Raw genomic sequence first — 25,589 nt, forward strand, 5'->3', positions numbered from 1 at the left:
AAGGGATTAGAACAGGAATCTAGTGGACAGAAGTAGTCAGGGAACAAATATCGCTTATTGAAGTAAGCCCCCTGAGGGTTTATACAGGTTTATACTGCCCTGCAGTCCTTCCTGCCTGCACTTACTGCTGACTGCAGCATTACCTTGCTGCTCTGCAGAGCTGTATTTCTAATTTTTCAACCTGGTTTGCTCACAGCACCCGCTATATGAAACTAGCCAGTACCAGCTCAAACCCTAAGAGATAAGTAGCAGGTGAAGTTCAGTGTACCTTAGACAACAGGGGAGCATTATAGATTGGCGGAGCCTTGGAAAGGCCACCAGGACAGTTATGGGCCTAGAGCACATGATGTACAATAAAAGGCTGAGGGGTCTGGGTTTGTTCAGCCATGGAGAGCTGAGGGGTCTAAATCAAGTCTTCCACTGCCTAAATGGGGATTACAGTGAAGACAGGGCCAACCATTTCCCAGAGGTATCCACCGAAAGAAGACAAGGCAGCAGTCAGAGGTTGAAACAAGGAAAATTCTGATTGGACATGAGAAATTTTATCCACGAGAACGCTAAAGCACAGGAACAGGTTGCCCAAAGGGTAACAAAATCTCTGCCTCTAAAATTTTTCAAAACTTGACTGGACCAGACCCTGCACAACCTGCTCTAACTTTGATACCAGATCTGCTTTGAGCATGGGAGTGGACCAGATGACTTTAATCTGTTCCTTCCATTGTAAATTTTCCCATGATTTCTGTAACTAGGACTGAAACTGAGAACATTTAAAGAATATACAGAGGAACACTACTCCACATACAAAACCCCAACAGAGTGTGGACCTTCTGCCTGGAAACCTTACAGCACAGATCAGATCATAGCACCTGAACAGACTATGTGTGGGAAATCATTGGCTAAGTTTGCCTCTTTCTAAGAAAATTGGTATCTTGACATCTAACTTGCCATTTATCAACATCTAGGCCAGTGAAAGTCAATTTTAATTACCCCTCTCCATTCTCTACCTCCTCATCAGCCTTGACACAAGGTAGACGAAATTTGTTACACGTATTTGTTTAGGGACATTCACTCTTTTTTCACTCTCAAATAAGGTTTTGTCTTCATATATTTGTAAGCTGACTGGAGGGAATAAATAAAAAAAATAGAACAAAAAAGAAAGAATATTTTATTTCAAATGCTGGTGTACATCAATATTGCACCTTAAAGAAGAAACATCTGAACAAGTACACATGCAAGGAGCTTTCCAGTCCTCAGCCATACACAATCCAGAACATGATACAGAAAACAGTAAACATGCATATATTCTTTTTTCTGATGAACAGAACAGAAGCATTCAAATTAAAGTGAAGTACAAACCATATAAAGCAAACCCCCATTTTAATTAGCTGCTGTGACCTAAGCAGGCAATTTTGTGGAACATGTAGTTATTTAGCATCACAAGTTGAATACTTACTTGTGTCTCAGCTTTTACCATGCAAGCTTTCCTGCTCCCTTCATCTAAATACATCTGCAGGTAGAAGCTGAACAGCTCGAGTAATAACACACTCCCTACTGCGCCAGCTGATGCAATATGAGGATTAACTGAAGTCCTGTCCTTCCTGCTTTCATCATGATTAGTGGAGGCTCATATTATGTCCAGGAGCCTCTGGTGGAAGCAGTTGGGCAAACAGACAGGAATCAAAATGGCAAAAAAAAATAACCAAACAAGCAAACAAAAGATGCCACTGAGCAGCCATTTTGTTTGGGGAAAGCCCCTCATTGTACAAATTCACCAGCAGTCCGCATATACATGCTTAAAGCCAGGACTAGAACAAAAAGAAGCAGCACCGTAACTTTAAGGGATCAACTCTTAAAACAAGTTTAGCAGATGTGGCTAAAAAAAAAGAGGAAAGTTTCCATTACAGAAACTGCACCTTGTTAGCTAACAGAAGGATCAAGAGCCACGGCACTATAAATTTTGTCTCATGGCTGTTCTTACCCAGCGTAAGAACCTGGACAGTTTGGTATAGATACCATATTTGCCTTTCCTTGCACATCCTTCTCCCCAGCTAACAATTCCAGTAACAAAATAAGTATCCCTATATCTGGTTACATGGGGACCTCCACTGTCTCCTTGACAAGCATCTTTTTGCTCTGTTTCATAACCAGCACAGAACATGTTTTCCGTTACTGCAAAGTTAGTGGATTGCTTGCAAGTATTCCTATCAACGTAGGGGACTTCAAGCACTTTCAGTTTTTTGGATAGTCGTCCACCTTCAAATTCACGCCCAAAGCCACTAACCATCCCAGATTTTTGGTTCATCAGAACTTCGTTAGCAAAGTCTGCTTCGGGGAGGCATGCTGCGACAACGTACTCAGAAAACACTATAGGTTCCTTCAGCTTTATTAAGGCTATGTCATTATCGTAAGTCTCAGCAACGTATCTAGTGTGAACAAGTATTTTGTCCACTTCATGCATCGTTTCAGACTGTTCTTTCTTTTCTCTGTCCACTTCACCTGTAAAAGATTATTAAAAGGGTCATTAATATGGAGATAGTATAAGAAATTAAGAAGAACCTTGATAGAGGAGGAGAGTAGTATACCCATTCCTAACACTTTGCCTAAGCCTTTATACCATACTGGTAAACTGTAAAAACGTATTGCAACATTTGTTAGCAGCATCTGGATCAGTTTCAGTTCCGAGCTCTTGTCTACGGAGATTTTTTGTACAACCAGTTTACATAAAGGCATAAACCGATTGAGCTAAACTAATGCAACTTTGGGTGAAAGCTCTTACAGGAGCTCGAGGCTGGCTTGTATCAGGGAAGAGAAACCACAGAATCACAGAATCACAGAATTATCAGAGTTGGAAGGGACCTCTAGAGATCATCTAGTCCAACTCTCCTGCTAAAGCAGGATTGCCTAGAGCACATTTCTCAGGACTGCATCCAGGCGGGTCTTGAAAATCTCCAGGGAAGGGGACTCCACAACCTCCCTGGGCAGCCTGTTCCAGTGCTCTGTCACCCGAACCGTAAAGAACTGTTTCCGTGTATTTGAACGGAACTTCCTGTGTTCTAACTTGTGCCCATTGCCCCTCGTCCTGTCACTTGGAACCAATGAAAAGAGCCTGGCTCCATCCTTCTTCAACCCACCCTTTAGATACTTGTATGCCATAATCAGGTCTCCCCTCAGCCTTCTCTTCTCCAGGCTAAAGAGTCCCAGCTCTCTCAGCCTTTCCTCATAAGGGAGGTGCTCCAAGCCCTTAATCATCTTAGTTGCCCTTCGCTGGACTCGCTCCAGCAGTTCCCTGTCCCTCTTGAACTGGGGAGCCCAAAACTGGACACAGTATTCCAGTTGTGGCCTCACCAGTGCCGAGTAGAGGGGGAGAATGACCTCCCTCGACCTACTGGCCACACTCTTCCCTATGCAGCCCAGGATTCCATTGGCCTTTTTGGCGACAAGGGCACATTGCTGGGCCATGGATAATTTACTGTCTACCACAACCCCCAGATCCTTCTCCTCCAAGCTATCTCCCAGCAGGTAAGCCCCTAACCTGTACTGGTGCCTAGCATTCTTCCTCCCCAGGTGCAGGACCTTGCACTTGCTTTTGTTGAACCTCATTAGGTTCTTCTCTGCCCAGCTCTCCAGCCTGTCCAGGTCACCAGTCTGCACCAAGACTAAAACAGTGCAAATATAAAGTTGTGTTGATCTAGCGTCATGCCTCAGAAGTGAAGCAGTCATAATTTGAGCTCATTTCTTCTTCCTCTAGTCAATGTGTTGTAGCTTTCCTGAGTGTTCCTGCAGAAACAAATCTGCAGGCTTCGGATGTGCCAGGAACGATAAGCTTTCTGGAGGAGCACTACTCTGATGAACACAATGCTAGCCAACACTTCTCGAACATTTGCTCTTAATCACTTCCAACTAGCTGGCAAAGAAGAAAGGGATGCACCACTATCACCTTCCACATCAGCTGCCCCTGCTATTACAAAGCAGGATTCCGACAATAACAAGAAATTATAAAAAGCAAAGCAAACCCAAAAAAGTAACAAACCATAACAAATAAAGTAATATGAGTACATCTCACACAAGATTTAGAGCACAGAGGATTAGTCTGCAACACATGCTTAAACATCACAGTAAAATAAATAACCACTTACCAACAACAACTTTGATTTCTTTAGACTGGTTCATGCAATGAGCTGCAGTAAGTATAAAGTTTTCATTCAAAATAGTTCCACCACAAAACTCTTCCCCTGCCTCATTTAACAGAACAGCCTGCAAAAGAAAAAAATAAGTGCAGAATCAAGAACAGCTGTTTAACTTCAATGAGCTATAAACAGGTAATTGATTTCTCAACACATTACATATGTGCCTATTACTGTAACATGTACTACTCTGCGGGTGTCTCCTAATATTGCATACACATATGTGTATGCTACAGATTGGCACATACTGCTATACAGTCTCAATTGTCTTTACGTGATGTAGATGTTTGACTTCCATGTCACCTCACTCACAGTGCTTAGTAATGTCTTTTAGGAACACAACACTGCCTGACTGAGCAGGAAGAGCGCAACCCCCAAATCACCTCACCCCTTGGACTTACCACCCCAAAGAAGTTCTGTTCCCGTTTGACTCCTCCCTTAATGTCCTGAATACAGAAACTCATTTTGGCTAGTCCAAACTCAAGAGAAAAACTTAGACATGATATCTTATCTGTGAAGCAAATGCATGCTTTATCTGACATGCTCTCGGGTGTCCTACCTATATGGACAGACAACTGGACTATAATCTGCAAAAATGACACTGGTAGGCCAGCATGACTCAAAAGCCCTGTCTGGTGACAGGTTAAGCAGCACTATCTAAAATTGCACAAAGCCTTTCATTTTGACATTTTAAGGCTGCACTTTGCAGAACAGCACATCTAAGTGCCTAGGTACCTCCAGAGTACTACATGGGTAACGTTCAGAAGGCAACCAGGTTAAATGGACAATTGCACATTTTCCCTCAGAAACACGTTCTGCTTACACGCAGAACACAAACACCAGATTTACCTGCCATGGACATTCGCCAAGACGACACTCATCACCACCTACTATCCTGGTATCAACATATGGAGTCTTGCCACTTGTTTCATTGCCAGGACGGACGGTTGGACTTTCTATGGTAGTAACAATGTCCTCCTCCAAACTTGTTCCATTTGTGGGAGGGCCATCTTGATCACTAGTTAAATTGCTATTATCAGCGGGTAAAATAACCGACCTTTTTTTTCTTTTCACAAGAACTTTTCCACAAGGATACTTTACTGTAAAGACAAGAATGTTAAAATTAGAGATAAAATTAAGTTAAAATTAAGTTAAAATTAAGTTAAAATTAGAGACAGAAACACCAGCACAAGATGAAACTCTTTGACAACACCATCTTACAGTAAATCAGTTAATGTAGCTATCCTGTTTTCAAAACACTAGCAAAACCTTGGCAGATGCAACAAAGAAGGAAGACCAGAGGGTCCTAAAACTCATCCCTAGGTTCAGTCTCTGGACAGTGCTTTCAAAGTACTTAAAATTTAAAACATCATCTTCAATTGTTTACATTACTATATTAATGTACTTGCTCTTACTAAAACCATCTTAATTAGGAAACTGAGTGAAGTGTTTTATTTTAGGAATAATATGGCCCATGACAGCAATTTATTATGAGTTACAAAGGATACAAAACCCGACCTCATGAGGATATGGGTGACTTATTTCTCCCCCAAGGTTAACTGAAATCTAAAGTAGAAAAGTTTTTGGCAGCTGCTGTTTTATATGGAGTGTAGGTTTAAGCAAATGAGACACAACTGCAGTCACTTCTTTCCTGTCAACAGCAGAGTTTACTCATGTAATTCTGTGTGAGGCAGCTTGCAAAGGGTTCCAATTCAGCTAGATTTTGATAAGTCCATCACATCACCTCACACATGGAAGGCTTTTGAAATATAAATCAGCTGGCCTCAGTGTTAAATCTATGTCATCTAGAACAATGATAGTTCAAAAGACATTCTTTAACAGGGAAACAGGTCTCTCCACCATTGCTATTACTTTCTTTCGTGGCTTCGTACCTGTTGAAACACAGCGTTTGCCGTCCTCTGCTAGAACATACCCTTTTGCACAGGAACACAAAACATCCTTCTGTACGCTTTTTTTGACACTGCAGAACTGCTCACAGTCACCATTGTTTATTTTGCAGTACTTTGGTATGACTACAAAAGAGATAAGTTTGGAGAAAAAATGTAAATAAACACTGACTTCACAGAAGATCCTGAAGTTCACCACATTAAACTGCACTCTTTCAACAGGATCTGGATCTCCACCTGTAAAACACTGGAAGTGCATCTTAGTAACATGAGCAGCTAACATTAGCTTATGCCTTACAAAGCAGTCACATCCACTGCATGAAACATGCTTGCCAAGTCCAAGTGGGCCCAGTGGCCATGTCACGGTGAGCTTAAAAAAGCAGAGACAAAATGACAGGGGAAGAATGGACAAAACACTAACAAAGAAGTCCAGATATTGGTAAATTCTCCCACAGTTCCTCCCTCCTGCCTTAAAAGACTCAGCTCCTCATCACTCCCCTCAGTCCTGTGTCTGAACTTCAGTTCCACACTCTCTTAACTCTGGGCTCTCCACTCTTACTTCTGGGCTACCGATACATGCTTGAATGACATCATCAGAGTAGTAGCTGTATGTCACAGAGGTGAGAATCGGGAAGGATTTACATGCAAAAAATGATTCCCTGCAAGGCTGAAAAAGTCTGCATTGTCTACTGAAATCTGCATTGTCTACTGAAATATGCTGCGAGCTGAGAAGGGAGGCTCTACTTCTGTACTTGGAGTAAAGGCTCTTTGATGTCAGTTAAAAGAATCCTATGCTTCTTAGTCTTATCATCACATTTTGGGAATTTAAGCTTATGTAAAGAGGCACTATCATAATTAAGAGGGCTTTCTTCGGAGTGAATGTAACTCCGGAGCATTCATGGTTGGATGGGGCTCTGCGCAACCTGATCTAGTCAAAGATGTCCCAGCTCATTGCAGGGTGGTAGGACTAGATGACCTTTAAAGGTCTCTTCCAACCCAAACCATTATATGATTCTACCCAGCTCTAGAGCCACCAGGCCTTTGTGTTTCTGGCACTGTTTTCCAACTTGTTGTTGACTGCCATCCTATTCTATGTATTTTTCCAAGAGGCAAATAATGCCCATTAAGAAAGCATTAACCCTCTATGTTTCAGCTCCCTGGGAAATTCACTGCCACAGCTCACTAAAGAAGAAACCTACCAAATTCACAGTTCTTTCCTTGATAACCATCCAAGCATGAGCAAGTGTAGGAACCAATTCCATCTTTACATTGTCCACCATAGTGACAAGGATTTGAGCTGCACTGGTTCCCATCTACAAAAACAAACAAACAAACATTATTATAAGAGTGCAAGCATTTTTCAGTGAACTTTGAAGGGTTTTAGTTTAAAAAGCAATCTTTCATCTTTCCTTTTAAAATGCACGTCCTTTGAGTTGCCACATTCCAGACGGAACAAGGAGTATAAATGCACTCATTCCATATCAGCAATGATTCATATATATATCCTCAGTTTTGCAATCTGTTTTTGGTGGCTACTGTATGACAGCACATATGCAAGCCTTTTCTTGTAGGAAGATAAAGTAATACTTCATGATCGGAGTATATACATCATTTACAGTGAAGGCTGTAAAAGCAGACAGGATATTTCCACATTGCAACTGCTGCCTGAAGATATTAACCTTTTGGCCTCTTGCATTTCCCTACAGTATTCACACAATGACAACTCAACTTTTATTCCCTTAAAGGTCATCTCATCCCTTGTGCATGTCTTTTGCCTGCAGTGCAATTCATTTAAAGAAACAGACACCAGCATATTAATCAGAAGATTAAAAAAAAACCCCAACCAAATAAAATGCTTTAAAAGCCCTGCTAAATCTGCATGTGCAGGCCAAATTCCTGTTTTGTGCTGTTAACAGTACGAAAATTGTCCCATTGTATCGATTGAGGTATGAGCTTAAGCTTCAAAAAACTAGCTGTTACCTCACGCTCCTCACACCTACGCTGGGATCTCCCACGTTCGAAAGGTAGTTCTGCAGCCTTTCTTCCTTTCCGCAACCTGGGCACAACTGGCTGACCTGACTCCAGCCACATCTATCTCACAAACCCAGTTACACGTAGGACAGTGAGGCTGCACTGCGTTTGGAGACATGTTCCACGTAGCAGCCCTTTCTCCTGCACCCACAAAGGTATCTCACCCCTGCACTGATGCTTGCTGCCATGGTCTCTTGCATCTAGTGACCTGTTGTAACAAATCATTTCCCCGTCACATGACCTTGCTGGGCTCTTCTGTGCTGTTTGATAAGAAAAGCGGAATATCCAGAGAGGTGGCACTTGCTTAATAATTTGTTGCTTTAGATACATGCTCTTCAAACTTCTGTGTTTTACCACCTGTTTTGCCCCTGTTTGGAGTAGCTGGAAGAATGCCAATGCCAACAGAGGAGGCAAGATCCAAGAAGCCACTCATCCTAAGGATCCAGCTTGCCACCTGCAAGGCGGCTCTGGTGTGTGACCTCATCTGCTGCAGCTTTATTTATCACAAGGAACGTTTGCTGGGCTTTGTGTACTGCCCCCACTGCCCCCACAGCTTCTGTACCTTCACTGGCCAAAACCAAAAGCGCTCCAGATGCTGCATCTCTGTGGTCCACCACAGAGGCAGTGAAGACCGATGTCCATCCTCAACCGAGGGAAGGAGGGACCACCATTTACCAAAAGATGGACTTGAGGCCTGCAGCACAGCTCCTGGTTTTTGCTTCCTCTGCAGTGCCAGAGCACTCCATTCTGTAGTGGCGCTAGCTAAGCAGCATCCTACTGTTAGAAATTGTACTTGTTCAGTTTTTCCCTACACTGTAGTTGGCACTGTGGAAATGAGTTTTATATCAATATTGCACAAAAGCATTGCAGAATCCCCTACTAAAAAAGGAAGCAAGAATGAATTGTTCTAGTAACTTGGCTGAGGGTAGCTGTGGTTTTCAGTACTTCTGAACAGCAATAAAGCATTCACGGACTGCGGTTTAAAATGTATGAAATTGGTATTTCTGTAAGAGCACTGGCATTGAAGTTCTGCTACTTGTATTCTCATGAGGAAATGGTCTGAAATTTTCCACTCCTGTTCACTGCAACACTGACGCAGGCTTTGCTTGAAATTTCAGCCTGTAGGTTGCAGAGTTCATCCCCCGCTTAGAGGATTGTGAAAGTCTGCATCTTCTTCATGGCAACTGTCTTCAATTTTCTGCAGACTCTAAAAGACAAAGCTGAGCTGTCTTTGGTTAACATTTTTGAGGTACTCCTCCTAACATGCAAGCTGGACACATACTTTCCGAAGAACACATTACCAAACACTAATGTATTAAAAATCTGCCCCTCCATAGTGATTACGAACATTAGAACCCTAATAAATACATCTCAGACCTTTAGAAAAAACAAACAACAAAAAAAAAAACCAGAAAAGGCTGATGGGTAGTATCTGCTAATCTACTGGCACGACTTCCTTGAATGTCAAACAGGTCTGTAGAAAACACATCCCACAAAATACAGAAATCAACAACACTGTGGCATGGAAGGTGACACCAAACTGGCAAGCGACTGTGCAATACAGTTTAATAACTTTGTGTTGGCCATGGCATTTAATTAAGTGCCATCCTCATCCATGACTCTCTGCATCTTAAATTCCTCCATCAGGGGCTGCCACTCTGGAGGACAACTCACCGTCAGAGTCACACACCCAGTTTCTGCTTCTCACTGTCCTTTGTGTGCAAAGGGCCACTATTTTTTTTTTTGAGAGGACAAAGATCATCCCAACAATTGGAGGCAGCTGAACCTTGCCTTCAAATGAAGTGACTGGGTTCAAGCAACAGCAAGGCAGTAAATCAGACTCCTTCTTTAAAGAAAATACAAAGTGAGGGTGTCCTACGGTGGAAAGAGAGGAAGCAAGGGAGCAGGAAGTGGTTACTTAAGAGGTGCATCCTTTTTAACCTTGCAATAAGGAAGCTTAATTCTCTAAACAAACACAGAGTGTTTCTTACCTACATAGACGTTCCAGAATTCCTCCTACAGGTAAGTGTGGGAAAAGGGGAATAAAAGGAGACAAAAAAAGTCAGATGAGAATTACTGAATTCCTCAGAAGAATATTAGAGCTTTCATACAGATGATACTTGCAGCTAACAATTGTTAAAACACATATTTAAGTTACAGGCCCATACAGTGCCTTGCAGCCTGCTATTACGATTTAATAAATTAAAACCATATGATCCACCTATAGTGCCCAGCTCTACAGAAACAAGTCTCATGCGTTTATCAGAAATATCTAAAACTCCTTAGAGATTTCCTAATGTGACTCACTCACCATTAGGCATTTGATTTCTTGCATAACTGTATCCTTCCATCAGTTTTGACTGAATTTACTTACATTCCTGTAATGCCAAATTCTCAGTCTCCATCCCCCTCCATGCCCTCATCAATCAGGACCTCAGAAATCCTGAGATTTTAAAATATTTTGTCTGATTTGTGTGCTTCTTTCCCTCTGCACTGAGGACTCCAGGTATGCTGTCTGTCCAAGACAGTCCTTTTCAATTACATCTGATCAACAGGCAGAACAGGCTGTGCTGGTTCTGCTATAGATCAACCAACATTTATGCTCTGAAGTACCCTGGCAATGCACCCATGACTCCTCACCCAGGTCATCTCAGGGTCACTCCAAGAATCAGAACCACAGAATGGTAGGGGTTGGAAGGGACCTCTAGAGATCATCAGGTTCACCTACAGCACGTTGCACAGAATCATGTCCAGGTGGGTTTTGAATGGTCCTTCTCCTTCCCGAGAAGGAGATTCCACAACCTCTCTGGGAAGCCTGTTCCAGTGCTCTGTCACCCTCGTTCTGGCCATCAAGTAAAGCTAAAGTGAAATGAATCTGGCCTTAACTCCCATTTCAGGGCTGTTCTTAACAGCCATGTAACTACAGCCGATGTTCCCAATTCCCCTCCAACACCAAGTCACTTCAAGTTTTCAAACATCACCTTTTCTACTCACCCCAGTTGCCCCATCTCTTTAACTCTCCCTTGAGCTTGGGAACAGGCAGTATTTCTGTCTAAACTTAAGCAGCCATCAGGGTAGGGAAGGTGACAGAAGAGTTACACATACATTTCATTCCATGTGGGCAATTTAACATTAAGGCATATAAGAACTGTCCACAGTACACATTCTGTCAATTCAGATAGTGAAGAGAGCCACAAAATGATAAGCACAGCAAAGCTGCTTGACAGAAGTTTGGCGAAATTCTCACATGAAGTTCCATGTCAGCATTTGCCTTCTCAACCTTCCCGTGGACTCTTCACCTAAGAATTCTTGAAGACAGTCATGACACTCAGCTATGCCACCCAGATAGGGTAAACATATTTCTAACATGGGTAGTATCAAATCATTTAAAGGTCAAATACCTCGCAACAGCAATTAAAGAGATCAGAACAGGTAAAAGAAAGGAGGCTTTAACACGGGCTCGCCTTGCAAGAGCTAAATAAAGACTGTTATTGTATGTTTATGCCTTAGCAATTCCATCCAGTCAAAACGACTGTTTATTCTTTGTGTTAAATGACTGAGAGCAACTTGCAAGTTCTGATGGCCAGTTCAAAAGACCTTAATACTATTTTGTAAACATGAAATATATAGATCTATGTCTCATATTAGTTCATCCTTACAGTTTTCTCCTGGTCTTCAAAGGCTTCTCTTGCTTCTTCTTTTGAGCAGCGCTCCTCATTGCATTCTCTTTCAATATTCCCTTTCTTCAGTTCCTCCAAAAAAGAGTTAGCACGTTTTGTTCTTTCCAAGAACTTGTCAGCGTTTTCTTTCTTGATGAATACTAGACAATTGAGAAAGTTACACAGATGGCAGGTAACATTTGGTGGTGGTGGTAGAGAGTCATTAGAAATAAGTGAAGTGGAAGGAAAACCAACAGAGACCCTCTCGCCACTCTACCTGTAAGGTCAGTACTCACGCAGACTGATATATCTCAGAATCTCTCAGAACAGCCTCTCTCTGAGAATCAGTGACTCCAGGACAAACCATAGGCACCCAAAACTCTCTCCTACTGTTTTTAGTCTTGAAAATAAGAACATGCAGGTTGCTGCTGAGGGTTTATATTTCTGTTGCTCCTGCTGAAGACTACAGCCTTAATCAGAATGACTCTTCCTGAAAGCCAGGGAGACTGCATTCCTTGATTTGGTTTTAAACCTGACAACCAGGTAACACCACCTACACCAGGGGCTTGTGGTGCAGAAACTAAATGCCACATTAACTCAAGATGCAGTAACTTATCTACTGACAGATGGGAAAAGCTGTTTTGTGGTCCAGACCATGTATGAGTTCTACTATCTTTCACCACCACAAATACCGCTGCACTGCCCTGGGGTTTTCCTTCCCTCTTAACAACACTTCCCAATTGCCTATAGTAATGTTACTGCCTTACTGATATGTGTGCAAGTAGACCTAAGGCAGCTGTGTTCTAAGATTTAACTGAGAGTAGAAGCAAATGAATGTCAGCTTTAGCAGGAAAGTACAGCCTGAGGCAAGTTTGCTGGGTTGTTTTATTTTTTAAAAGCTTGGTGTCACAGAGGCTTGAGAGCTTCTGCCTTCAAGTTCAAGATGCAGGTAGCTGCTGATTTAAACTGAAGGATCAGAGGAATTAAACTCAGCTCAGGCACTTGGCTGCATGAACAGTAGTGTTACTCTCCAGTGACTTGGGCACACATTACTAGATAGGAAAAACAGAAACAACACTGGAGTAAATAAATTGCCAAGTACCCTGTAAAAAGCATACACTCTAGGAAAGTTTGCAGAGTCTGGAAGCTATCATTTAATTATGTTCTGAACACCTGGAATTGAAAGGGAAAATATACTTTCCAATCACAGACTGGAGTGTGGAAGACAGTGCTGCAGATGGGACTTCAAGGCCAATGGCTCGTGCTCAGTGGGCAGCTTGAACACACCTTCCTGTGCATTCTTCATGGAGCTCAGTTGAGCAATAAATAAACTAGCTGATTAGCAATCATAACTCTTAATATCCTCTAAGCAAACACAGAGGGGACTTACTCTGCTTTCACTGAAATGGGTGGATCAGCAACAGGGTGCCAAATTCTGCCAGTGCTATTTATATTAATCAATCCCATGGAGCGCCCGAGTACTTTGAAACCCCACTTATTGTGAAAAGGCTCCTTGCAAGGAAGGCTTAAAGAAAGTGCTTGTAACTTGTAGCTCAGCAACTGTTAGTTCATTCACCCGCTATCTTATTTGCCCTTAAATCCCTCTCTGCAGTGACAGGAAAGCGACAGGACGCAGCCGGTGGGGTTATCGCCTCTATATTCCTTTGCCTCCACATCATCCGCTTAAGAGGATGTTTTTGTAAACTTGAACGAGCCCATTAGTCTTCTGAGGCTGGTCATTCTCTTTCCCAAGCTTTCTGTCATGCTTCCTTCTTCAGAGACATCAAGGAGCAATAGGCGTTGGGTCAACTGAAGGAAGACATTCCAGAAACATGCGGAGGACCTCAATTTAAAGCCTAAGCGGGCTGACTCAATGAAGGAAGAGTTAATGACTTTTGGAAAGCCACTTGCTGATGCTGCTCTGGACTTTGGTGTTGACCGGAGCGGCACAAACAGCGGGTCGCATTTCCCTTGCCATGGCCCCTCCATGGCCAAGTCCACCCAACCCAGCCTCAGCCAGGCTTCCTTCCCCTCAGGGACCTTGCGAGCACCTCAGGCCGCTGGGGCAGTTGTCCCCATGGCATGAGCGGCAGGGAGGGCCAAGCAGACCCATTTTACAAGGGGGGGGTCAGGGAAAAGGGAAGGGGGCAGGAGCCTGGGAAAAGCAGTGGGGGCCCATAGTGAGACACCCCCAGGTACCCCCTGGCAGCTCCCGGCCCCCGAGGCAGAGCTCACCCGCCTTTCGGCGGGGGTGAGGGGGCGGCACAGGTGCAGGCAATCCCTCGGCCGTTTTGGAAACCGAGCCCCCGGGGAAGGCGAGCCCCCGGGGAAGGCGAGCTTCGGGTTGCCCGCTCCCGTCCCCCGCCGCTGCCTAACGGCGGCGGCTCCCCGGAGGGCTGTGTCCCCCCTCAGGCACCGCGAGTCCCCGGCCCGCAGCGCCGACCCGCCACCGCTTCACGCGTTACCCCGGCAGCCCGCCCCCCCAAAAAGTCTGTGAGGAGGGGGACACCCCTCCAAAATAAAAAAGGTGCCGCCTTACCGCCTCCTTCAGCCCGCAACTCGCCCGCCAGCGCCGCGCAGAGCAGGAGGAGCAGCAGGCGGCCGGACATGGTGGCGCGGAGCCCCCACACCACCCTGCTACCGGCCCGGCCGGGCCGCGCCGCCGCCCGGCGGGACGCGACGGGACGGGACGGGACGGGACGGGACGGGACGGGACGGGAGCCGAAGCCTTCACCCCCCCCGGGCGGGGAGAGACTGAAGCGGCGTTGCTTCACCCTGCCCAGAAATAGCGGAAGCGCCGGGGAAGGGGGAAAAGCCGCCGCGGGATGTCTCAGCCCCCGGGGGGGGCGGGGGTGAGGGGAGGACGGGACAGCCTGATCCTGATGATAAGGCTCTTCTTCGTTCTTCTTTCCTTTTTTTTTTTTTTTTTTTGTAAACTCAAGGAAGCCGGCTTTATTTTTATTTTTTTTTTTAAATTGTACCTTTTATTTGCTGGGGAAGGGAAATGATCTCTCACTTTAATAATCGAGGCTCGGCCCAGTGTGGGCAGATGTGGGGCCGAGCTGGGGCGAAGCCAGGCTGCCAAGCCCAAAACCTGCCCTGGGCAGCTCCCACCTGCCTCTCCCACGTCCCAACACCATAACCCGCGGGCTCTGCCCTTTCAATGCCCAGGGGAGCCTGGTGGCCTTGGCCTGCTGGCAGCTGGCAGCCACCTTTTTGGGGGGGGTTCCCTCAGTTGTGCCTGCTGAGGTGTCTGTGGAGGCCACGTCTTGGGTGTTTCCAGAGCCCGCCGTCGGGTTGCCTTCATCTTCTTGGCTTGTTTAAACAGGCTGTTGTATTGAAAATGTACCTAAAAGCCATTTAAAAAAAAAAAAAAAAAAGTCACTCTGTGCAGCCATTAGTATCAGTTGTTTTCTTTCAGCATTTTACCCTTTTTCTCCAAGATGATGATTTGTTCATAAATGTCAGTGTTTACACTGCAATGTTACAGGGAAGAAATCATCCTATGGAGCATGGAAAATCATAAAGTCATAGAATGGTTTGGGTTGGAAGGGACCTTAAAGATCATACAGTTCCAACCCCCCTGCCATGGGCAGGGACACCTCCCACTAGAATAGGTTGCTCAAAGCCCCATCCAAGCTGGCCCTGAACGCCTCCAGGGATGGGGCATCCACAACTTCTCTGGGCAACCTGTTCCAGTGCCTCACTACCCTCATAGTGAAAAATTTCTTCCAAATATCTATTCTAAATCTCCCCTCTTCCAGTTTGAAGCCACTCCCCCTCGTCCAATCACTACAGGCCCTTGTAAAAAGTCCCTCTCCAGCTTCCTTGTAGGCGCCCTTCAGATACTGGAAAGCTGCTATAAGGCCTCCACAGAGTCTTCTCCAGGCTGCACAACCCCAACTCTCTCAGCCTGTCCTCACAGGACAGGTGCTCCAGCCCTCTGATCATCTTTGTGGCCCTCCTCTGGACCCCCTCCAACAGGTCCATGTCCTTCTTATGTTGGGGGCCCCAGAGCTGGATGCAGTACTCCAGGTGGGGTCTCATCAGAGCAGAGGGGCAGAATCACTTCCCTCGACCTGCTGGTCACGCTTCTTTTGATGCAGTCCAGGGTGCAAAACCCAAAACTATTCAAGCTTGAGGGGTCTGGAGTTTTGCAATGCTGAGTGCCTCGTCTTGGTGAAAATGAGATTTTCTTTGTTGGTTTCTGCTCCTAGTTGCCTTCCTCTCTGGGAATGTATTCTGCTGACATATATATGCTTTCCTTTTAGGACTAACGAGAACCTTTGTGGTATGTATACTGTAAGACCTCTTGTTTCTCAGGTCTCCGGAATTTGCTGCTTTTCACAGTTCAGTTCACTATTTAAATGAAGAGTATACCATTCTCCTATGTCAGTAAAGCAGGCTGTAGGATGTTCAGTATTGCGTGGTATAGGTACCATATAATGTCAATGTTTACCCCTAATAATAGAGTATGCTCAATTATAAGTGTCCTGCTTGCTGATAAGCTTTGGTGATTGAGCTGATATTCAGTATGATTTGAATGAATCCAAAGTGTAAGTTTTGCATAACATACTTAAACTGTTTTCTAATCAGTTGTATCTATGATGTCCCTCACCTTTTCACTGTTTTCATGCTTAGATTAGGAGGTACGTTTTTTAGTGGTATTTTCAGACTTCTTCAGGCTCTACCATTTATGCATTAAGGCTTTAGAGAATGGTCTTTGGCCAGTGTTTTGCAGATGGTCATACAATTCTCCTATTCTGGCTTTAGATCTCAGGACAGAGAGTACAATTTAGATTATACTAGACAGCAAATTAAACAAACATTCCTTTCATTTGCCCTCTTCTATATCAACAAGCATAATACCAAGGCAAAGATAAGATGCAATCAGTGGTGTTCTTCACCGCTTATGGGTTAAATATTAAATTTAATAGCCTTACTGCAATAATGCTTTGTGCAAGAAGACTAAAATCAAATTTTCATAGCAGATCTGTAAATGTGGAGTTAACTTTTTCCCAGCTTTCTTGTCCTGGAAACTCTCCCCCTCCAATCTACCTGTTGGCACTGCAACTGTTGGAGAAAGCTACTTTAACATGAGCTAAAAGAAGCACTTTTTCTATTTCTCCTGCTATTGCATCGTTACATTACAGGACCCATCAGCATAGGAAGTTGTGAACGCCAGAAGCATAAATGTGTTCCGAAGAGATTGCACACGTTTTTGGACAACAGGTTCATTCATGACTATTCAACGCAATGCAACTTCTGGTTCAGGAGGTCTGTACATCACTGATTACCAGAAGTTGAAAGGGTAGCTGGTATGCTTGATGTGTTGCTGACAGTCTTTTTCTCAGCATCTAGCTCTGTCCCTTAGCAGAAAATGGATGCAGAATGAGAGGGACTCTGAGTCTGATTTGTTATAGCTGTTCTGTGCCCTTTTGACAAGACACACAAGTTTACAAATAATACCGATAGGGAAGTTATTTTATATATTCAAGTAGGCATTAGGCTCATTTCAAATTATTGATAGTGGTGTGGGTATCACATGCATCACATATCTAAGATAATGAAGGAATGCTTCAATAGGAAAATGGCACAGAGAGATTGAGGGGCAACAATACAATCTGGAAATGCTCTGGTTCAACATCATTAATCCATGTGTTTCTTCAACCAGTCAATGTATTTGGATACCCTTGTGTAAACCCCATAGCTGCCTTTAACAGCGCAGCCCTTTCCCCAGCTGACTATCCCAGTCAGAAACCAAGTGTTCTTGTACTTTGTAGCATGAGGTCCACCACTGTCTCCTTTACAGGAGTCTTTAACGCCAGTTAGATCTCCTGCACAGAACATATTCTCTGTAAGATTTAAATCGGTCTCCTTTTCACATTCTTGTGTCTTTACGCGTGGCAAATCAACTCTCATCAGAACAGAAGAGGTGGCACCTCCATCTAGTAGGCGTCCCCATCCACTCACTGTGGAGAACTTGATGGAGGACAGTTCATACACTGCAAACCGTTTTTCAGGCAAACATATCGGCACCACGTAATCAGTGAGATTCACAGGTGTTTCCAGGCTCAGAAGGGCAATATCATTATTGACTTGTCCATTTATGTATCCTTCATGAACAATTATTCTGGAAACTCCACTTTCTTGCTCGGTTTTCTCATCGTAATTTGTCGAGTGTTCACCTGGAAAAGTTATTAATCACAGGTCATGTCAGGCAGCTCCTTGATTCCTCAGAAGTTTGTGGAGATAATGGGGTTTCTATTCTGATGCTTCTTAAGGACAATTACCTTATTCTACCAAAGCCTGCACTTTTTGTCTTCCACTCTGATTTGTCAGGATGAGAAGTTGCCACCACAACCACAGCTTGATAACAAGAGGAGGGGAAGATACATACCCAGTCTCACCCGAAGCTGTTTAGGATGAGTATACTCCAAACAGTGAGCTGCAGTGACCACCCACTCTGGGGAAAGCAGTGTACCGCCACACTTTTCTTTCTGATTCTGTATTATAAGGGCCTGCCAACGCAAAACAAATTTATGTCTTACATCAAATATGCACTTGACCTGAATCTCAGTAGTTGTAGTCAGGTTTTATATTGCTTCTGTATCTCACTGTATGCAACTGTGTTTGAGACTACGGTGCTGATTGTCTGGGGAATTTAGGAGGGGGGAGTCTTTCCATTGACATTTTCTCCATTTTGTAGTATGGACGCTGCCTATTATGGCCAAGAGCATATCCTTCCAAGCTCCAGCTAAAATTCTTGCTGGCAGTAAGGTTTAAGGACTAAGGGGTCAGGAGCCAGAGAAGGCTGTATTACTTGACTCCTATGAAAGCAGCCACTCCAGAACATGGCTAAGATGCATGATTGAAACAGGTGGATCTGCTGGCTATGGATGAAGAGGGAATTCGGGTACCCAGATCTGCACTTTTAATGGATTTTTAATGTAGTAGATTTAAAACAATGAATTTAAGATAGTGGTTTCATAAGGAAAAAAAAAAAAGGCAATGAAAGATTTCAGAAGACTCACTTGCCATGGACATTCACCTGGAGGACAGATTAAACCACCTACTATTCTCCCTCGTGCAGTGGCATTTTTTTTTTCCAGCACTGGTATTTTTCCACATGGGTATTTCACTGAAAAAAAAAAAGAAAAAAAAAAAACAAAACAAACCAAAGGCTAGCAAGTGTCATTTTATTGTGCTGAATTCACAGCAAAATGTGCAAGGCCTTCAGTGAAGTTATGTTAGCTGAAAAACTGGTTTCTAGTCTGGGACCATGGGTTCTCAAAAGTAATTTAAAGCAGCTCAGTAGGTAGGTAGTCTTTTTGTTTGGAAACAGCCAGAAACACTTTTACAAATGGAGTGCAGGACCATACAGTATCATCGACATATATTGACTTACCACACGAGTTTGCAAACAATATACCTGCTTAAGTTATATGTCAATACAATGAGGTAGGCTGCAGGCTGGAGAGCAGAAGTGACTCTGTCAAGCTTTGTCGTCTACATGTTTTCAGTGACCTTGCTGACTTTAACTCAGTTGTACTAAGTGAACAGCATCCATGGCATGGTGAGACACAGGCTTAAGCATGCGACGTGCAGCTTGCTATCATCCCTTGTGTGGATGGACCCAAAGATCTCCAAAGAGTAGACACTATGTCTTCTGCTATGCCTCCCAGCAGACTGTGCCTAGTTTGCTTGGGTCCAGAGCATCCTTGATTCTTCTGGACTGCACATCTCAGTCTAAGGTCCGTTTTCAGCCTGAGCAAGTGAAGATTGGCAATAAGAGAATCAAATCTTGAGGACTAAACCTGCGACTGAGCTGCATTGCAGAGGAAGCCTCGCTGTTTTCAGTAAATCCTTCACCCAACAGAGTTTTCCTTTCAAGAAGAAGAAGGTCTAACGTTGGGGGTTTTTGTGTGCCGTGTGGCTGTGCTGTAACCGAACACACCATCCCTCACATCCAGCCATCACTCTGCGATGACACTGTGAGGACGAGTGCTCACCCGCTATCACTTTGGGAGCCAGGGCCCTGTAGTCTATGCTGAGCTGAATCTGACATCCCCACGGATCTGTAAGAGCCTGAATGTGCCAATTACTTCACCTGTTGCAAAGACAGCGTTAAGCTATTAGAGGAACAGGCGAGGTATGGAGAAACAGGACTCTGTCTTTGGTGGCAGCTGGTGGAACGTCAGCAGAGACATACCACAAACCCATACCCTCTAACGCTGTATGCAGGGCAACCCAAGTGTGGGTGTTCGGAAGGGACATTGTGAGAGATGACAGAAGGACAGTGAAGGGACTGGCAGTCTGGCAGTTACACGGTTTTGTCTCCTTGCAACGCACAGTCAGTGCTACAGGTATTTTGGTCCTCAAGAAGCAAGCAGCAACAAATACATCTTCCACGCAGGGAAAGACACGCTGAAAAGCCTGTGGGAAATATCTAATTCGTTGTTGTCAGCTTTTAACAAAAGCAGCTTTCCCATCGTGTGATATTGCAGAATCTGCTAATAAGGGATAAGCACATTACTAGACATTGTTTTCTAATGAAATTGCAGTTGTTGAGAGCGAGGTTGTCATTATCAGTTCTCTGCATGAGTGCTCCGTTGAGGTGCGTGTAGGGGGGCATTGCCCCTCAGAATTACTTTGCATGCTCCCTGCAGCTCTGTCCATTATTTTCATATCCCCAGGGGTCTCTTTTTCCCCTCTAACAAGTAATTGAAGTAAGCATCTGCGATAGAGTAAGGTGCCAGCTTATGTATTGGAAAAATAATTAACTTGTGCTATCCTAGTCGCAGTTGAAATTTACCTTGTTAGATGAGTAAGAGAAATATCTAGCCGTAGTGTCTAGAGGAATACCAAAAGTGTATTGGTCATACCAAATAAAAAAAAAAAAAAGGGAGAAAAAAAAAAGAATAACTGATTTTATCTGGTTTTAATAGGCTTCTTCCTCTCTTGCCTCCTGTGCTGAAATAAAAATGATAATAAAATCCATAGTCACAAATTCAGATTGGAGATCCAACAGTAAAACAGTGCTGCCCCAAAAATATTTTCCCAACATATTTTACTGCTGGGGCCAGGAAGGAGAGGTCCAAAAGGCTCCCTGCTCGCTGTGCACACTTCCCTGATGGCTTTTCTGGGGTGTCTAACTTCCGCTAGCCCAAAGCTACTCCTCTGGACTCTGCCCTTGAAGAAGAGGTGAGGAGCTGGTGGCTCAGGGTGATACCTCGCACCTCCTGATGTGTACCTGTTGAAAACTTTTCTTCCAGAGCTGGCTTGGACTTAGCATCAGGGTTGTAGTATCTTACCTTGGGGAACGCAGGACACGCCATCACTTGCTAAAGTGTAGTCGTCTGCACAGAAGCACACTCGTTTTTCAGACTGCTCGTCAGTACAGTACTGTTCACAGCCACCATTGTCATAAATGCACTTCAGTTTGTCAGCCATCGCTAAAGCCAGAGAAAGAGTATTTAGGTTTCCGAATGTGGATTTTGGTGCTTAACATGGATCAATTGTAGCTTGAAATGTTGACAGGGAAGAAAGGCAGCAAAGCAGATTTCTGTGATTTGTCTACAGTGACTGCATGAAAAACACCTTCCATTTGGCGAAAGCAAGGTAGACCTGGATTTCCAGGGATTGGGGAAGAAAAGTCTATGCCTAAGAAACATACACCTAAAATTAAATCAGTCTGCACTTATACAGTATCTGAGCTGTCTGGAGGTGTTGCAACTGTGTAGTAACCATCGCGATATATGACTGAAAAATTATAACTATTTTGTATTTTGCCATTTGGCAGAAGGATGACCGCTGAGACTGTCCAGTAGACTTAATGAGTGCCTAGTCCTCGTTTGGGCTCAGCGTGTTCTGAGGGTATAAGCGTAACACCCAGTATGCAATGCCCACTGAAATCAATGGAAGGACTTCATTAACTGCTGGATCTGTCCCCTCGGGCTTTTTACTATGCATATGCAGCGTTGTTCTTATTCACATACCACACTGAGCTTCTAAGTCAAAGTAACAAGCACTTGGGTAGGAAAAAAAATTCCTCCTTTTCTCTCAGATGGTGCACAAAAGGCAATTCTATTTTTGTTTTCCAAAGTCATCATAGGGTAATAATTATCTTGCTGCCTTGCCTGACTGCCAGCTGGTTAGATCCATCACGCAACACCGCAGGCAGTGTGAACAGTAGCTGTCACAGCTAGAATGATGCAGAATGATAACGATTGCTAGTGTTTACCTCAATGCCCTGCATTTGAATTAATAATGGCATTTTTATTTTGTTAAGCCATGCCAGAGCTGACCTTTTTCACAGCTTTTGCCCTCATAGTTGACGGGACAGCGGCAAACGTAATCCTGAAACTGGTCGTCACAACTCCCGCCATTCTGACAGGGGTTGGAGTCACACTGGTTAGGGTCTGTAAAAACATTCAGTGTCAGTCCAGCTCACGTGAAGCGCTGCAGCAGCGGGAGCATTTTCACAGCTGCTAGAACATCCTGAATAATCGTACCGGAATAGATGTGCCAGAACTCTTTCTGGAAGAAAAAGATGCGAGATTTAATTAAAGAAAAATTAACTCAGGTTAAGCCCTTGTAGCACAGGGTGGGTTACAGACAGCCACAGTGATGCACTTTTTGCCTTTATAACTTATGACAGTTGATATCCATAAAATAGTCTAGATTATTTCCTACATTCTACATTATTTTTATGTATCAATAGAGAAGGGCACTGTGTAACACACACAACTGGGTTATGCATCAATAACCTTCATATAGCTGAGGTGGGATTGACTGAAAGAGATGTTGCACAATATAATAATTTAAGTTACTGTCAGGCCAGGAATGAATGGGGGTCTGAGAAGATGACATAGAGAGCATCCATTTTCCCGCCATCCCCCAGATAGGTACTGCCTGGGGCAGCCCATGCAGTATGCCCTCTGCAACTCACTGCTGCTGCCTATCCCCCTATAAATGTAAGAGAAAGATGCAAACAGAAGGACACAAAGTACTTTTTTTTTGCTCTCATGGTTTAAAGTGTCACAGCACACCCCCTGAGTAGGGGGAGTCCATCTGGCAGTGAGTGCTCCCCCGGCCCCATGGTACTTACTGTCCTTTCATCATCATGGTAAATCTCTCTTGCTTCTTCAAAGGAGCACTTTTCTTCCATGCATTCTCGCTCTAGTGACCCCAGTTTTATCTCTTCAAAGAAGCTGTTGGCTCGTCTTTGCCTTCGGAAAACGCTGCTTGCCTCCTCCTGCTTTAGAAAGACTGAAAAACAGTGGCATGTGCTGTTTGTCGTACAGCTGCGCTCTCCAGACAGAGTGAGGACAGGGGGGACGATTTCCCCTGAAAGCTTTTCTCCTTCCCAGGCTCTTTCTGAGATGCTTTAGAAAAGAAACAGGCAAATGTGAGAGAGCCTCCTTTCTCTGGCCTGCCTCCCCGATAAAGTGGCAGCACGTGATTACAGACCCCAGAGCTTAAGAGAAGATGACGTGTTACACCAGTGTTGTACGTCAGCGACTCCTAAGGTACCATCGCATGTCACATAGTAGGTCTCAACATGGACAGCACAGTTTCTCTCAATTCTAGCAGCTGAAAAGCATGTGTTGCCTTAGCACTGAGGTACATGGTAACACCTGATATTCCTGTACTTGTTACTATAATTCACTTGGTGACAGGTGGACCACAGTCACCCCTTCACCTACAGTCACATGTTATCTCACACCCCTTCACTCTTTGACCCTGCAGAAGAGACTTACCCCGTCACTAGCAGACCACAATTTAAAAAAACACTGCTTTAATATATTTATCTTTAGTTTTCTTCTGTAAAAAAGGCATTGTAAAGGTACATAGCAAGGCTGGGCAATGCTGTTTATGTTTCCTAGTGGAACTGGTGGATGGCTCCTAGCTCCTGCCAGCACCATCGACCACAGCCACGGGGGTCTTCTCCCTGTGCATCTCTGCCCTGCTTTGGAAAGACATTGGGTACGCAGGTTCAATAGCAGAGACGAGCAGCGCTCACATCATACCACTACACCAACTTCCAGCTGACAGAAGTGTGCACTGAAAGTGCTGATGGCATTGTCACCGCGCTGACCTGGTCCTCAGCTTCGGGATACAAGCATATCACACGACTATGCCCCCAGTATAGTTCAGGATAACGAACAAGAGGTCCCAGTGCTGCCGTGTACTTTTGCTCCACGTACTACAAAGAACAAGTCTTGAAATAATTAATTTCACTTTTTTTTTCTCCTCCGTGTTAGTAGGGGATTCTGGAGCTTCATGACAACAACTTACATTGCAGTGCTTTTAACTATTTCACCTGGGATTGTGGGTGCATTTGGAAATTAAGGCTGATGTATATCACCTGCCTTTCCCCTGGACGCTCTCCACTACTTGACCCCTGAGAGAGCAGGAGTTACGTCCGACTTGCTGGAAAGGCCCTGAGGTGGGTGCTGAAGGATAAGACTCGTGTGTGTCCTCACCGACATTCACACAACCATAAATCCCGAGAGGGTTTATTCCAGTCTGGTGAGGTGTCTGTAAACATTTGTGTCTAATTAGAGCATTTGCTGCATTACATGCAAAATAGGTAATTTTCCCTATATTTCAAAGTTACTTGAAGGAATAAAATATTGTGTGGTGTCCATTGAATTTATCCCATGGTGCTTCATAAACATTTGCCCACTGTAGGAATTTCAGCCGTGTTTTTCCTGCCATGATTTCAAAGTCAGGCTGTATGCATTTTAATATGGCTTTCTTTAAAGGCTTTTAAATAACCTTAGACTGCAGATTCATGACACATGTATCTGTGCACGGGCACAGACTGACAGAGGAGCGTGCCTGGGTGCCTGGCTGGGGACATCTTCCCGCTTTTATTTCGGCGTTCTCCACTTATCTACATTGGAACACTTGACTTTGCTATGTATTTTTCCAGCTTTGTTCACTGCAATGCAGGAGACCCAGTCAATGCCTAACTGGGAATATGAAAGCACTGGGTGGGGCTGCTTTATTAATTTGGGAGCTGATTTTCAGACATGTAATGGAGCCAACCGAAGAGCTACCATCTCACTGCCTTCTACTGCTGCTGAAACAGGGTGGATCCTCACCTCTTTAATTTCTCATCAGCTGAATGACAGACTATTGATTCTTTGCTTTGAAAAATACCACGCTTCAATATGAAATAACAATAAAGCCGAGTTCCCCTTTTTCACGTAGTGGGCAGACAGTTGATGGTTTGCCTGTTTGCCTGCTCTCTGTGCAGTGCGATAATAGATTAATTTAGCAGTCTAGAGGTGCTTTTCCTTAGTTGGTAAAATAAGCGTGTGGATGCCATCACTGAAAGCAAACAAGAGCCTTAGAATCCCTCACAGGCACAAACGGAGGCAGGACAAGCATGCCACAGTGCTCAAAAATTGCAAAGCAAATTACATCTGAGTACCAGGAGGGAGGTCCGCTGCCAGTAAACATCATTATAGCCACATCCTACGACATACCTGCATCCAGAGAAAGAGGAATCAGTAGTGGAAAGCAGAGGAACAAAGCCACGCGCTGCCTGGAAACCATGATGAACCCCGCGAGCCTGTGTCCCGGTGGTGTATTGACATTTCAGCAAGGACTGTTTGGCCAAAGAGCTCCGCTTCAAATGCTCCGAGCCAGAGGAGGGGCCGGCGAGTCATGGAAACAGAAAAAGATCCACGACAGCCCGGCGAGCTGAGCGGAAGGGCACATGCAAATCCTGCAATGTGCCCTTTTCGCCCAAGCGGGGAGCTTGGCTTTGAAGCGCGCTCTCCTGACCTGTGCAA

At 44.4% G+C, this 25,589-nt stretch overlaps 1 protein-coding gene across 1 annotated transcript; it reads right to left on the minus strand.

The window, feature by feature from the left end:
- Positions 1 to 1,144: 1,144 nt before the first annotated feature.
- Positions 1,145 to 25,350, minus strand: LOC309680414 (coagulation factor X-like; the record flags this gene model as incomplete). Its single annotated transcript, XM_082494009.1, has 16 exons — positions 1,145 to 2,496; positions 4,137 to 4,254; positions 5,034 to 5,284; positions 6,077 to 6,217; positions 7,291 to 7,404; positions 10,114 to 10,138; positions 11,782 to 11,942; positions 14,321 to 14,415; positions 17,441 to 17,969; positions 18,182 to 18,302; positions 18,816 to 18,922; positions 21,096 to 21,236; positions 22,089 to 22,202; positions 22,296 to 22,320; positions 22,892 to 23,052; positions 25,281 to 25,350. The coding sequence occupies 16 exons, from the start codon at positions 25,348 to 25,350 to the stop codon at positions 1,949 to 1,951; spliced, it is 2,721 nt and encodes a 906-aa protein (XP_082350135.1). The 3' UTR covers positions 1,145 to 1,948.
- Between the last annotated feature and the right edge of the window lie 239 nt (positions 25,351 to 25,589).

Source organism: Vanellus vanellus (assembly GCF_965231255.1).
Source record: "Vanellus vanellus genome assembly, chromosome: 1".
NCBI classification, from domain to species: Eukaryota; Metazoa; Chordata; class Aves; order Charadriiformes; family Charadriidae; genus Vanellus; species Vanellus vanellus.